The sequence below is a fragment of the Salmo trutta genome, chromosome 13 (assembly GCF_901001165.1).
Source record: "Salmo trutta chromosome 13, fSalTru1.1, whole genome shotgun sequence".
Lineage (NCBI taxonomy): Eukaryota > Metazoa > Chordata > Actinopteri > Salmoniformes > Salmonidae > Salmo > Salmo trutta.
Window position 1 is genome coordinate 88,155,614 of NC_042969.1, and position 16,392 is coordinate 88,172,005.

Here is a 16,392-nt window from a genome sequence, read left to right on the forward strand (position 1 = left end):
AGTTTGGAACCACCTAGACACTTTCTAGAGGTGGCTGCCCGGCCAAACTGAGCAATCGGGGGAGAAGAGCCTTGGTCAGGGAGGTGATTAAGAACCCGATGGTCACTCTGACAGAGTTCCTCTGGAGATGGGAGAACCTTCCAGAAGGACAACCATCTCTGCAGCACTCCACCAATCAGGCCTTTATGGTAGAGTGGCCAGACAGAAGCCACTCCTGAGTAAAAGATATGACAGCCCGCTTGGAGTTTGCCAAAAGGCACCTTAAAGACTCTCTGACCATGAGAAACAAGATTCTCTGGTCTGAAGAAACCAAGATTGAACTATTTGGCCTGAAGCCAAGCATCACGTCTGGAGGAAACCTGGTAGCATCATGTTGTGGGGATGTTTTTCCCAAAGGTAGGGACTGGGAGACTAGTCAGATCAAGGCAAAGATGAACAGAGCACACAGCCAAGACAACGCAAGGGTGGCTTCGGGACAAGTCTCTGAATGTCTTTGAGCGGCCCAGCCAGAGCCTGGACCTGAACCCGATCTAACATCTCTGGTGAGACCTGAAAATAGCTGTGCAGCAACGTTCCCCATCCAACCTGACAGAGCTTGAGAGGATCTGCAGAGAAGAATGGCAGAAACTCCCCAAATACAGGTGTGCCAAGCTTGTTGTGTCATAACCAAGAAGACTCGAGGCTGTAATCGTTGCCAAAGGTACTTCACCAAAGTACAGAGTAAAGGGTCTGAATACTTACGTAAAAATTATGGGGTATTGTGTGTAGACTGAGGGGGAAAAAAACAATTCAATCAATTTTAGAATTAGCCTGTAATGTAACAAATTTGGGAAAAGTCAAGGGGTCTGAAAACTTTGAATGCACTGTATCCACCATCACAACGCTGACATAACACTGAAGACGTGCTAAAATACCGCCATACTACATGAAGATCCTTCTTTGGCACCAAAATCGACATTGTCGTTAAAACTAGCAGCACTCATGTTTTCTCTGACACGCATTCTACCTACGACGGAGCTACGGCGAGGTGACGTAGCCGAATCTTTCCAAAACGCGTTTCATTCCCATTGTTTTGGTGGAATTCCATTGGCCTCATTAAGGCATCTATATGGATTAAAAAGAGCAATGTTCTCACCAAACTGGTTCTGTATGGATGCAGTCTATCACAGCGCCATCCGTTTTGTCACCAAAGCTCCATAAACTACCCACCACTGCGACCTGTATGCTCTCGTTGGCTGGCCCTCTCTTCATAATCGTCGCCAAACCCACTGGCTCCAGGTCATCTACAAGTCTCTGCTAGGTAAAGCCCCGCCTTATCTCAGCTCACTGGTCACCATAGCAGCACCCACCCATAGCACTCGCTCCAGCAGGTACGGTCTGGCCACCTTTCCTTCCTGTTCAGTATGCAAATCTACCTAAAAAATGACACATTTGAATTCTAGTTGTGCTGTGTGTGCGTGTTTGGTCGTTGAACTTGGTGACATGGAAACCCCACCCCCTTGAGCCTGCTACAAAGGCTACAAGACAGTGTTCTCCATGGTTACAAGACAGTGTTCTCCATGGTTACAAGACAGTGCTCTCCCCACACCAGTTCTATATGGTTACAAGACAGTGTTTCCCCCACACCTGTTCTCCATGGTTACAAGACAGTGTTCTCCATGGCTACAAGACTGTGTTCTCCATGGCTACAAGACAGTGTTCTCCATGGCTACAAGACAGTGTTCTCCATGGCTACAAGACAGTGTTCTCCATGGCTACAAGACAGTGTTCTCCATGGCTACAAGACAGTGTTCTCCCCACACCAGTTCTATATGGTTACAAGACAGTGTTCTCCATGGTTACAAGACAGTGTTCCCCCCACACCTGTTCTCCATGGCTACAAGACAGTGTTCTCCATGGTTACAAGACAGTGTTCTCCATGGTTACAAGACAGTGTTCTCACCACACCAGTTCTATATTGGTTACAAGACAGTGTTCCCCCCACACCTGTTCTCCATGGTTACAAGACAGTGTTCCCCCCACACCTGTTCTCCATGGTTACAAGACAGTGTTCCCCCCACACCTGTTCTCCATGGTTACAAGACAGTGTTCCCCCCACACCTGTTCTCCATGGTTACAAGACAGTGTTCCCCCCACACCTGTTCTCCACGGTTACAACAGTGTTCCCCCACACCTGTTCTCCATGGTTACAAGACAGTGTTCTCACCACACCAGTTCTATATGGCTACAAGACAGTGTTCTCCATGGTTACAAGACAGTGTTCCCCCACACCTGTTCTCCATGGTTACAAGACAGTGTTCTCCATGGTTACAAGACAGTGTTCTCACCACACCAGTTCTTTGCCATCTTGTACATGTTGGCTGCCCTGGCGTACATATCACAGGCCTCCTCCATCTTGGATGAGCCTCTGCATCAACAGAAGAAGAGTAGCAGTGAACCAGTGGCACTAAACAGGTGTTATCAGGACTAGTAACACAAAATATTTAAAATATCGTCAAGTATATCACTGACTGTATTGGCAAAAAAAACCTACTGTCAGAATAGCAGATGAAATGTGTGCATGAGATGAGACAATTATCATTGGACCTATTAACTAAAACAACGCGTGGCAGTCACATGATTGAGAAACATGGAGTAAACAGTCAACGTTGATGTTTACAATAAAGTGTGAAGACAAAATGGCGGTCAGTAGTGAATCGGGGAACAGAATGTAACAACCGTAACATAGACATCATTTTGAAATCAGCTGATGATGGACAGACTGAAGTTATTTGACAATAGTAGAATATTATGCTGGCTGCACAATCGGAGACTATTTTATTTATTTATGTTTCAAAATAAAAAGAGTCAACATGTAAAGACTTCCTAACTTTGGGAATAACACACATTTTTGCAGTCAACCACTGGGGGGGCTAATTTAATGCCTTTTTGTTTTGAATATTGTATTATTCATACCAGCGTTTCTTTGAAAGTTTACACTAATACTGGTATGCTGAAAGCTAATTGTGTAGGACAGGCTATATTGAAAAGAAATATATATATATTTTTTTTTAATTACTCAATAGAGTCTGCAAAACTTAAATGGGTCTCTTGTGCTGGGCAACTGGTTTAATACAGAGTACTGATGACTCCTTATTCCACCCACTGCACTGCAATACAGGGTACATGGGGAAACTTATTGGCTTGTAGAGAGAACATTTCTACCCGTCTCAGCTAAAGTGGGGTGGGAAATATTCAGTAGGGTCTCTACTAACCAAGTATGGATCATTTTGGAGAGGGACTGTGTCGCACGGCTTGCTGCTGGCTTTTCACTCCACCCTCTCCATAACCCCCCTCATGCAGTACACTGTACATGGGACAGCCATCGTGGGACAGCCATCATTCGTGGGACAGCCATCATTCGTTGGACAACCATCATTCGTGGGACAGCCATCATTCGTGGGACAGCCATCATTCATGGGACAGCCATCATTCATGGGACAGCCATCATTCATGGGACAGCCATCATGGGACAGCCATCATTCATGGGACAGCCATCATTCATGGGACAGCCATCATTCATGGGACAGCCATCATGGGACAGCCATCATTCATGGGACAGCCATCATTCATGGGACAGCCATCATTCATGGGACAGCCATCATTCATGGGACAGCCATCATTCATGGGACAGCCATCATTCATGGGACAGCCATCATTCATGGGACAGCCATCGTGGGACAGCCATCGTGGGACAGCCATCGTGGGATAGCCATCGTGGGACAGCCATCGTGGGACAGCCATCATTCATGGGACAGCCATCATTCATGGGACAGCCATCATTCATGGGACAGCCATCATGGGACAGCCATCATTCATGGGACAGCCATCATTCATGGGACAGCCATCATTCATGGGACAGCCATCATTCATGGAACAGCCATCAAATTGGCTTGTAGAGCGAGAACCTTTAGTTCTGGGCACATTTGGTGTAACGTCTCTGCTGTCACAAAACAGACTATGTAATTCCTGACTCTCCAAAAAAATATAAAAAATACACAAGGGACATTAACACACTATTCTTTAAGGATGTGACTTCAAAAGATCATTCATATGTTATAATCCTCTTTAGTAAGTGGAGATGGAAGTTTTGATTGTCTTCAGACGTTTAGACCCAGATGAGTCGTTCTTTGTGTATTTGTCAGAGCACATAGTACTGTTCCACCGTTTCTTCTGGTAAAAATACCAGATAGAAAGACTTCTTCAGAAGTTATTGGAACCGTCTAAGGTAAAGCCCAGACTTGATTTTGATACTTGAGTGCAGTCGATACAGCAGAGCTTGTCATGTAGTGTGTTCGATATCAATTAATGAGCAATTATCTGAAAATGCAATAATACTAGAGAATTCTAAAGACGTGTTTGTTATATATGCAGGATAGACTACCTCTTCTTTAAACAGCTCTCTGCTGGCCTGTCTACTGTACCTTCACAAGTAATATAAGGAACATGGATTACATTAAAGCTTGACAACTGAAAGCTATTAACAGAATTACATGTTTTACAAATCTAGTTGTTTTCTTGTGATGCTTGCAGTGTGAAATTAATTATTTGACGCCTCTTTCTCAAATATGACTTGTTTCAACTCTTCGTTTATTATTACCCTGGTTATACATGGCTTTCCTGCACCGACTGCAATTTGGGGAGTTTAAACTGTAAATGTGGAGGAGAACATTGGATAATAAATGTGCTGGTAGCGTTTCCTTCACAAAATAATTTATAATGTCACACATATCGCTGTGTTGAAGAAATGCCTGTGTAGTCTGTCCTGTTTTCACTGCATCCCAACTGTGAAATGACTTTGCTGAATTGCTGATTTGGACTCGTACGGGTTTTTGCTTTAAGTAATCTTCTGTGCCATTCTTTGAAAGTGGATATTTTCTTCAGAAATGTCCAAAACAGGAAAGGCTTTATCCTCAAGATGATTGGGGAAATAGTTACATGTTGGAATAACATCAATACCGGAACTCATTACATTTTTCATAAAACTATATAACTCCTGCTGGGTCCTCAATGTTTGTAGATTATATAGAGATGATGGTTATCAGCTGTAATAATTAAAAGAGTCAAATATAAGACGGTCCACTGGTGTCCTTTATTGCTGTTTATCCCTGAATGACAGATTCCTGAGCTCTATCAGTAGGTCAACCTCTCATTGCCAACTGCTGGAAGATCATTAAAGTGACATGGGGATACAGGATTTCACATTACAATGGTGACTTTTCATCTTCCACGAGAAACAGGAAGTTCAAGAATATCTGGAGTTGTGGTCCAAATGGTTGGTCTACTGAGCACTGCTGCACATTTACCGCTTGTCACTTTGTAATAATTTGCTTTAAAATAACGTCAAGCCTTTTATGTTTGGAAGTGGAACGCTAAACAGTGACGTTTCTAAAAGGACAAGTAATAATCACTTGTATTTTCTCACAAATTACAATTTGGAGAGATGGGCTGTGCGGCAGCGTAGCCTAGTGGTTAGAGCGTTGGACTAGTAACTGAAAGGTTGCAAGATCGAAACCCCAAGCTGACAAGGTACAAAATCTGTCATTCTGCCCCTGAACAAGGCAGTTTACCCCACTGTTCCTAGGCCGTCATTGAAAATAAGAATTTGTTCTTAACTGACTTGCCTAGTTTAAAAAAATAAAAAAATATTTATTTTAGAAAAATCCATGAATCAATCCAACTCCAAGAGGCCAACCTTTGGATTAATTGTGACCAAGCAGGGTTTAAGAAAGTTGTTGGAAGGCTATGCATAATTAGGGTGATATAAACCTATAGCGGGGAAGAAAATGTATGAAATGTATGCATTCACTACTGTAAGGCGCTCTGGATAAGAGCGTCTGCTAAATGACTAAAATGTAAAATGTAAATAGCAACATGATTTTACGAGGATACTAGCTCAACAATTTTCTTTGTGGGTCATTTGTGGGTCAGACCATGCAATTGACCTGATGCATTTTTGGGGGCACATGTCAAGGCTGGCCTTGTGAACAGGTATGGATCATCATCATCATTAGGTTAACAGGTATGCCAGTCCATCATTGTGTCTTTTGTTGACATCTCTCTACAAGCCAATATGAGGGTTATCTCATGTACAGTGTATTGCATTAGGAGCTATGTAGGGCGTGGAGAACAACATGCTACTGGGTGACAGTCCCCCCCCCCCCCCCTCCAAAACTAACCCTATTTGGTTAGTAGAGACCCTGCTGAGTATTTCCAACCCACTTCAGCTGAGACAGGTAGAAATGTTCTCTACAGTCCAATATTCCAGTATCACTGTCTTTTTTTATATATTAGCCTTAGAAGAAATCTAAGCATCTTTCCTATTTGTTTTCATTAAAAAAAATACTTAAGATTTTCCTCTTTTTTTTTGCACGATAAAAGTGGATATTGATTAAAATTCCAATATCTTTTTGAACGAGTTATCCACATTGAAATGTTTTTGGAAACGCAGTTTTATTTTAAACATTTCATCATTAGAGTACCAACGGTGACGTCATCGTTCGTACTGCTAGGCAGAATACCAGTAAACAAGGAGCCAAATAATAAAATATAAATAAATATACGTTTGCTTTACTTTTTACTCTCATGTGTTACCAGCTAATATAGAAATGAAACTTAGTCCACGTCAAAAAAATTGTACAAAAAAATCGCCTAATTTCAACAGTTTTTGAGTACGTTTTTTTGTTTTGTCCAACAGGCTAAAGTTAGCTAGCTAAATTACTTTGTTGACTAGCTAAGCTAACTGCTGTTAGCTGGATGAGGAAATTGCACTTAACGTTAGTAGACCAATACTAGATTACTTTTTTTTTCTTCGACAAAAACAAAACGTTAAATTGTAGTTGGTAACTAATAGCTAACAGTAAGATAATTAGCAAACAGTACCTATAACTTTACTCACTGTACCATTTGCGATTATTAGCTTAACTACCGGGGCTAACTAGCTAGCTAGTTAGCTGGAATGCTCACCCAAACAACGCCCCAAAAAACGACTGAGACGATTTCAGTTTCTTTTCAGCCTCAGCAATCAGAGCCGAGGCTTCCTTCTCTTTTCCAGAGTTGTCCATGTTTGTAACAACTAGGTAGGTATACTTTAGATATTTACTAAAACAGCAGTTGTCTCTTTTTTTTTTTTCTTCTTCGTATTCTTCTTCTGTGGATTGTTTTTTTTATGGTAGTAGGAAACCAACTTTAAGGTGTTTCACCGCCACCAACTGGACTGGGGTGTAGACCAGAGACAGGGACGGTTTAACTCCTAAACAATATTCTTGTCTCGCTAAGGAAACGAAATACATAATTAAATACTACATCCCCTGGTGATTTCTACCAGCAGTTCACTTAATCCGAGGCTGTTAAGTTTACTCTCATTACTCCACAAATCTAATAACAATCGCTCCCTTTCCCTCACATATTTCTGGCGCTGAAATAGAACGTGTTCCACTGTCTCCATCTTCTCCTGACAATGATCACGCCTCCCAGTCGGATGTTTCACCACCAATTTAACTGTACTATTTGAGTTTTGTGTGTCCTAGTTTCAACCTTGTGATTACACTTTCCTTCCTTCTCTCTCTCGGCTTGATGACCGCCCGACCCCCACCTTTTCCTGAATCTTATTAAGGTGTCTTCCTTTTGCCTCCCTGTTCCACAACTCTTGCTGTTTGTTTTTAACCACTGTAACCTAATGATGATGATCCATACCTGTTAACAGCCTAGATTAACCTAATGATGGCCCATACCATGGTGTCAGGTAGCCTAGTGGTTAGAGTGTCGGACTAGTTAACTGAAAGGTCGCAAGTTCAAATCCCTGAGCTGACAAGGTAAAAATCTGTTGTTCTGCCCCTGAACAAGGCAGTTTAACTGTTCCTAGACAGTCATTGAAAATAAGAATTTGTTCTTAACTGACTTGCCTAGTTAAATAAAGGTGAATTATTTTTTTTTTTTTTTAAATACCTCTTAACAACCTATATTAACCCAATCGTCATGGTGATGGAGAACCTCTACACATTGAAATCAGCCCAAGGCCAGCCTTGATATGTGCCAGAAAATGCATCAGGTCAATCGCTTGGCCTGACAAAAACATATATCAAAAACAAATCATGTTGCTATAGGTTTATATCACCCTAATTATGCATAGCCTTCAAACAATTTTCTTAAACCCAGCTTGGTCACAATTAATCCAAAGGTTGGCGTCTTGGAGTTGGGTCTTGGATTGATTCATGGATCACAGCCCATCTCTCCAAATTGTAATTTGTGAGAAAATACAAGTGATTATTACTTGTTCTTTTAGAAACGTCAATGTTTAGCGTTCCACTTCTAAACATAAAAGGCTTGACGTTATTTTAAAGCAAATTATTACAAAGTGACAAGCGGTAAATGTGCAGCAGTGCTCAGTAGACCAACCATTTGGACCACAACTCCAGATATTCTTGAACTTCCTGTTTCTCGTGGAAGATGAAAAGTCACCATTGTAATGTGAAATCCTGTATCCCCATCTCACTTTAATGATCTTCCAGCAGTTGGCAATGAGAGGTTGACCTACTGATAGAGCTCAGGAATCTGTCATTCAGGGATAAACAGCAATAAAGGACACCAGTGGACCGTCTTATATTTGACTCTTTTAATTATTACGGCTGATAACCATCATCTCTATATAATCTACAAACATTGAGGACCCAGCAGGAGTTATATAGTTTTATGAAAAATGTAATGAGTTCCGGTATTGATGTTATTCCAACATGTAACTATTTCCCCAATCATCTTGAGGATAAAGCCTTTCCTGTTTTGGACATTTCTGAAGAAAATATCCACTTTCAAAGAATGGCACAGAAGATTACTTAAAGCAAAAACCCGTACGAGTCCAAATCAGCAATTCAGCAAAGTCATTTCACAGTTGGGATGCAGTGAAAACAGGACAGACTACACAGCCATTTCTTCAACACAGCGATATGTGTGACATTATAAATTATTTTGTGAAGGAAACGCTACCAGCACATTTATTATCCAATGTTCTCCTCCACATTTACAGTTTAAACTCCCCAAATTGCAGTCGGTGCAGGAAAGCCATGTATAACCAGGGTAATAATAAACGAAGAGTTGAAACAAGTCATATTTGAGAAAGAGGCGTCAAATAATTAATTTCACACTGCAAGCATCACAAGAAAACAACTAGATTTGTAAAACATGTAATTCTGTTAATAGCTTTCAGTTGTCAAGCTTTAATGTAATCCATGTTCCTTATATTACTTGTGAAGGTACAGTAGACAGGCCAGCAGAGAGCTGTTTAAAGAAGAGGTAGAATTTTCTTTACATTTTTTATTTCACCTTTATTTAACCAGGTAGGCCAGTTGAGAACAAGTTCTCATTTACAATTGCGACCTGGCCAAGATAAAGCGAAGCAGTGCGACACAGACAACAACACAGAGTTACACATGGAGTAAACAAGCGTACAGTCAATAACACAATAGGAAAAAATAAAGTCTATATACAGTGTGTGCAAATGGCGTGAGGAGGTAAGGCAATAAATAGGCCATAGTAGCGAAGTAATTACAATTCAGCAAATTAACACTGGAGTGATACATGTGCAGATGATGATGGGCAAGTAGAAATACTGGTGTGCAAAAGAGCAGAAAAGTAAATAAATACAATATGGGGATGAGGTAGGTAGATTGGGTGGGCTATGTACACCTGCAGCAATCGGTTAGCTGCTCTGATAGCTGATGTTTAAAGTTAGTGAAGGAAATTTAAGTCTCCAGCTTCAGCGATATTTGCAATTCGTTCCAGTCATTGGCAGCAGAGAACTGGAAGGAAAGGCAGCCAAAGGAGGTGTTGGCTTTGGGGATGACCAGTGAGATATACCTGCTGGAGCGCGTGCTACGGATGGGTGTTGTTATCGTGACCAGTGAGCTGAGATAAGGCGGAGCTTTACCTAGCATAGACTTATAGATGACCTGGAGCCAGTGGGTCTGGCGACGAATATGTAGCGAGGGACAGCCGACTAGAGCATGCAGGTCACAGTGGTGGGTGGTATATGGGGCTTTGGTGACAAAACAGATGGCACTGTGATAGACTGCATCCAGTTTGCTGAGTAGAGTATTGTAAGCTATTTTGTAACTGACATCGCCGAAGTCGAGGATCAGTAGGATGGTCAGTTTTACGAGGGTATGTTTGGCAGCATGACTGAAGGAGGCTTTGTTGCGAAATAGGACTCCGATTCTAGATTTAATTTTGGATTGGAGATGTTTAATATGAGTCTGGAAGGAGAGTTTACAGTCTAACCAGACACCTAGGTATTTGTAGTTGTCCACATATTCTAAGTCAGAACCGTCCAGAGTAGTGATGCTGGATGGGTGGGCTGGTAAGGGCAGTGAACGGTTGAAAAGCATGCATTTAGTTTTACTAGCATTTAAGAGATGTTGGAGGCCACGGAAGGAGTGTTGTATGGCATTGAAGCTCGTTTGGAGATTAGTTAACACAGTGTCCAAAGTAGGGCCAGATGTATACAGAATGGTGTCATCTGTGTAGAGGTGGATCAGAGAATCACCAGCAGCAAGAGCGACATCATTGATATATACAGAGAAAAGAGTCGGCCCGACAATTGAACCCTGTGGTACCCCCATAGAGACTGCCAGAGGTCCGGATAATAGGCCCTCCGTTTTGACACACTGAACTCTATCTGAGAAGTAGTTGGTGAACCAGGCGAGGCAGTCATTTGAGAAACCAAGGCTATTGCATCTGCCGATAAGAATGCGGTGATTGACAGAGTCAAAAGCCATGGCCAGGTCAACGAAGACGGCTGCACAGTACTGTCTTTTATCGATGGCGGCTGCACAGGACTGACAGCTGCACAGCGGAGATGACCAGCTCTGAAACCAGATTGCATAGGGGAGAAGGTACGGTGGGATTCAAAATGGTCAGTGATCTGTTTATTAACTTGGCTTTCGAAGACTTTAGAAATAAATAATAGGGGTTGCAACAATGGCAGCGGATAATTTTAGAAAGAGAGGGTCCAGATTGTCAAGCCCAGCTGATTTGTATGGGTCCAGGTTTTACAGCTCTTTCAGAACATCTGCTGTCTGGATTTGGGTGAAGGAGAAATGGGGGAGGCTTGGGTGAGTTGCTGTGGGGGGTGCAGGGCTGTTGACCGGGGTAGGGTTAGCCAGGTGGAAAGCATGGCCAGCTGTAGAAAAATGCTTATTGAAATTCTCAATTATAGTGGATTTATCAGTGGTAACAGTGTTTCCTAGCCTCAGAGCAGTGGGCAGCTGGGAGGAGGTGCTCTTATTCTATATGGACTTTACAGTGTCCCAAAACGTTTTGGAGTTAGAGCTACAGGATGCAAATTTCTGTTTGAAAAAGCTAGCCTTTGCTTTCCTGACTGTCTGCTTGTATTGGTTCCTGACTTCCCTGAAAAGTTGCATATCGCGGGGACTATTCAATGCTGGTGCAGTCCGCCACAGGATCTGTCCTGCATATATAACAAACACGTCTTAGAATTCTGTGGTATTATAGAATTTTCATATAATTACATTTGTAATATCGTACACACTACATGACAAGTTCTGGTATATCGACTGCACTCAAGTATCAAAATATTATTTACCTTTATTTCAACGGGGAAGTCACATTCAAATCAAATCAAATGTATTTATATAGCCCTTCTTACATCAGCTGTGATATTTCAAAGTGCTGTACAGAAACCCAGCCTAAAACCCCAAACAGCAAGCAATGCAGGTGTAGAAGCACGGTGGCTAGGAAAAACTCCCTAGAAAGGCCAAAACCTAGGAAGAAACCTAGAGAGGAGCTAGGCTATGAGGGGTGGCCAGTCCTCTTCTGGCTGTGCCGGGTGGAGATTATAACAGAACATGGCCAAGATGTTCAAATGTTCATAAATGACCAGCAGGGTCAAATAATAATAATTACAGTGGTTGTCGAGGGTGCAACAGATCAGCACCTCAGGAGTAAATGTCAGTTGGCTTTTCATAGCCGATCATTCAGAGTATCTCTACCGCTCCTGCTGTCTCTAGAGAGTTGAAAACAGCAGGTCTGGGACAGGTAGCATGTCCGGTGAACAGGTCAGGGTTCCATAGCCGCAGGCAGAACAGTTGAAACTGGAGCAGCAGCATGGCCAGGTGGTCTGGGGACAGCAAGGAGTCATCATGCCAGGTAGTCCTGAGGTCTGGTCCTAGGGCTCAGGTCCTCCGAGAGAGAGAAAGAAAGAAAGAGAGAAAGAGAGAATTAGAGAGAGCATACTTAAATTCACACAGGACACCGGATAAGACAGGAGAAATACTCCAGATATAACAGACTGACCCTAGCCCCCCAACACATAAACTACTGCAGCATAAATACTGGAGGCTGAGACAGGAGGGGTCAGGAGACACTGTGGCCCCATCCGACGATACCCCCGGACAGGGCCAAACAGGCAAGATATAAGCTCACCCACTTTGCCAAAGCACAACCCCCACACCACTAGAGGGATATCTTCAACCACCAACTTACCATCCTGAGACAAGGCCTGAGACAAGGCCGAGTATAGCCCACAAAGATCTCTGCCACGGCACAACCCAAGGGGGTGCGCCAACCCAGACAGGAAGACCACGTCAGTGACTCAACCCACTCAAGTGACGCACCCCTCCTAGGGACGGCATGGAAGAGCACCACTAAGCCAGTGACTCAGCCCCTGTAATAAGGTTAGAGGCAGAGAATCCCAGTGGAGAGAGGGGAACCGGCCAGGCAGAGACAGCAAGGGCGGTTCGTTGCTCCAGAGCCTTTCCGTTCACCTTCACACTCCTGGGCCAGACTACACTCAATCATATGACCTATTGAAGATATTGAGACTAAAGTCTTTTTTACAAATGAACCCAGCCCAGCACAATACAAAAACAAGCACATATACAACAGGCAAGTATAGATAAACATAAATATAGACAATATACACATTAAGATACAAAACAGTCAATTAAAACAAACACAGTCTTCATGATAAAAATCCTCTTTCAGCTGTATGAATTGCCCTAGGGTCTTCAAAGCATCCAATTAAAACAGATTTTGTAGATTTTTCAATCACGACTCAGGATATGACCCAGATGCAGATAGTACAGTTCTCAGATGATTAATTAGAAACACGGGGCAGGCAAAGGACAGGTCGAGGACAGGCAGAGGTTCGTAATCGGGTCAGAGTCAGTCAGGTACAGGACGGCAGACAGGCTCGGGGTCAGGGTCAGGGCAGGCAGAATGGTCAGAACCGGGAAAAACTAGGAAACAGAACTAGAGAAACAGGAAAGCGAGAAAGAACGCTAATAAGACCTGACAAGACGAACTGGCAACAGACAAACAGAGAACACAGGTATAAATACACAGGGGATAATGGGGAAGATGGGCGACACCTGGAGCGGGGTGGAGACAAGCACAAAGACACGTGAAACAGATCAGGGTGTGACGTATTCCAAACATAGGGTGCAAGGGAGTTAACCTAACTCTGTAGACGCCAAAGGAGTTTTCAACTTTAACCTGTGAACGGGTTTGATAACAGGTTAAATCTTAACAATGATGTTAGGTAAGTCTATAAGTCCTGCTTATGGAGCAGGGCTTTGTAAACAAACATAATGTAATGATGTGATTGATCTGCATGACTTTAAAAGAGGTCCAGACCACTTTTTGGTAAAGAATGCAGTCCTAAAACTGTCTCCTGTGATAAAACGAAGGGAGCTCATAAACGGCATCCAGGGGTTTAAGACTATGTATTACCATAATCAAGAACAGATAGAAAGCACAATGTGCTTCCTGCTGACTAGAGAGAGGCAAGATCTTTCTATTTAAAAAAAAAGGCTACTTAGCTTCTTAACAAGTTAAATCATTGTCAATCCAAACACAAAAATGTTATGAGGTCACAGTCCACTTCCCAGAGCTTCACACTAAATGTTATGAGGTCACAGTCCACTTCCCAGAGCTTCACACTAAATGTTATGAGGTCACAGTCCACTTCCCAGAGCTTCACACTAAATGTTATGAGGTCACAGTCCACTTCCCAGAGCTCCACACTAAATAGAGTCTGACAGCAATATCCAGGAATTTCACAGGATCAAGGTCAATGTGTAATTCAATTGTTAAAATGCTTAGTATATGATATAACGACGAACAACATTATCATCAATGCAAGGAAAGAAAGACAGCAAGAAAGACTGTCCAGGGGTTGTTTCTGGACAGTAGGGGCTAGGGGTTGTTTCTGGACAGTAGGGGCTAGGGGTTGTTTCTGGACAGTAGGGGGTTGTTTCTGGACAGTAGGGGCTAGGGTTGTTTCTGGACAGTAGGGGCTGGGGGTTGTTTCTGGACAGTAGGGGCTAGGGGTTGTTTCTGGACAGTAGGGGCTAGGGGTTGTTTCTGGACAGTAGGGGCTGGGGGTTGTTTCTGGACAGTAGGGACTAGGGGTTGTTTCTGGACAGTAGGGGCTGGGGGTTGTTTCTGGACAGTAGGGGCTAGGGGTTGTTTCTGGACAGTAGGGGCTAGGGGTTGTTTCTGGACAGTAGGGGCTAGGGGTTGTTTCTGGACAGTAGGGGCTAGGGGTTGTTTCTGGACAGTAGGGGCTAGGGGTTGTTTCTGGACAGTAGGGGCTGGGGGTTTGTTTCTGATAGTAGGGGCTAGGGGTTGTTTCTGGACAGTAGGGCTGGCGTTGTTTCTGGACAGTAGGGGCTAGGGTTGTTTCTGGACAGTAGGGGCTAGGGGTTGTTTCTGGACAGTAAGGGCTAGGGGTTGTTTCTGGACAGTAGGGGCTAGGGTGGTTGTTTCTGGACAGTAGGGGCTGGGGGTTGTTTTCTGGACAGTAGGGGCTAGGGGTTGTTTCTGGACAGTAAGGGCTAGGGGTTGTTTCTGGACAGTAGGGGCTAGGGGTTGTTCTGGACAGTAGGGGCTAGGGGTTGTTTCTGGACAGTAGGGGCTAGGGGTTGTTTCTGGACAGTAGTGGCTAGGGGTTGTCTTCTGGACAGTAAGGGCTAGGGGTGTTTCTGGACAGTAAGGGCTCGGGTTGTTTCTGGACAGCTAAGGGCTGGGGGTGTTTCTGGACAGAGGGGCTAGTGGGTTGTTTCTGGGACAGTAGGGGTTGTTTCTGGACAGTAGGGGTTAGGGGTTGTTTCTGGACAGTAAGGGCTAGGGGTTGTTTCTGGACAGTAGGGGCTAGGGGTTGTTTCTGGACAGTAAGGGTTAGGGGTTGTTTCTGGACAGTAGGGGCTAGGGGTTGTTTCTGGACAGTAGGGGTTAGGGGTTGTTTCTGGACAGTAAGGGCTAGGGGTTGTTTCTGGACAGTTGGGGCTAGGGGTTGTTTCTGGACAGTAGGGGCTAGGGGTTGTTTTCTGGACAGTAGGGACTAGGGGTTGTTTCTGGACAGTAGGGGCTAGGGGTTGTTTCTGGACAGTAGGGGTTAGGGGTTGTTTCTGGACAGTAGGGGCTAGGGGTTGTTTCTGGACAGTAAGGGCTAGGGGTTGTTTCTGGACAGTAGGGGCTAGGGGTTGTTTCTGGACAGTAGGGGCTAGGGGTTGTTCTTCGGACAGTAGGGGCTAGGGGTTGTTTCTGGACAGTAGGGGCTAGGGGTTGTTTCTGGACAGTAGGGGCTAGGGGTTGTTTCTGGACAGTAGGGGCTAGGGGTTGTGTCTGGACAGTAGGGGCTAGGGGTTGTTTCTGGACAGTAGGGCTAGGGGTGTTTCTGGACAGTAGGGGGCTAGGAGGTTGTTTCTGGACAGTAGGGGCTAGGGGTTGTTTCTGGACAGTAGGGGACTAGGGGTTTGTTTCTGGACAGTAGGGCTAGGGTTGTTTCTGGACAGTAGGGGTTAGGGGTTGTTTCTGGACAGTAGGGGGTTGGCAGTAGGGGTTGGGTTTTCTGGACAGTAGGGGCTAGGGGTTGTTCTCGGGACAGTAAGGGGCTAGGGGTTGTTTCTGGACAGTAGGGGCTAGGGGTTGTTTCTGGACAGTAGGGGCTAGGGGTTGTTTCTGGACAGTAGGGGCTAGGGGTTGTTTCTGGACAGTAGGGGCTAGGGGTTGTTTCTGGACAGTAGGGGCTAGGGGTTGTTCTGGACAGTAGGGGCTAGGGGTTGTGTCTGGACAGTAGGGGCTAGGGGTTGTTTCTGGACAGTAGGGCTAGGGGTGTTTTCTGGGACAGTAGGGCTAGGGGTTGTTTCTGGACAGTAGGACTAGGGGTTGTTTCTGGACAGTAGGGGCTAGGGGTTGTTTCTGGACAGTAAGGGCTAGGGGTTGTTTCTGGACAGTAGGGGCTAGGGGTTGTTTCTGGACAGTAGGGGCTAGGGGTTGTTTTCTGGACAGTAGGGGCTAGGGGTTGTTTTCTGAACAGTAGGGGGTTGTTTCTGGACA

The 16,392-nt window shown here is 44.2% G+C and overlaps 1 protein-coding gene across 1 annotated transcript in view; it reads right to left on the minus strand.

Annotated features, from left to right (window-relative positions):
- Positions 1-7,423, minus strand: part of napab (N-ethylmaleimide-sensitive factor attachment protein, alpha b) — a 15,029-nt gene extending 7,606 nt beyond the window's left edge. Inside the window, exons 1-2 of the mRNA XM_029773910.1 lie at positions 7,006-7,423; positions 2,328-2,407 (exon numbers count right to left, since the gene is read on the minus strand). Coding sequence (XP_029629770.1) covers positions 2,328-2,407; positions 7,006-7,103 — 178 coding nt within the window. The 5' untranslated portion in view covers positions 7,104-7,423. The remainder of the gene's footprint in view (positions 1-2,327; positions 2,408-7,005) is intronic.
- Positions 7,424-16,392: the final 8,969 nt, after the last annotated feature.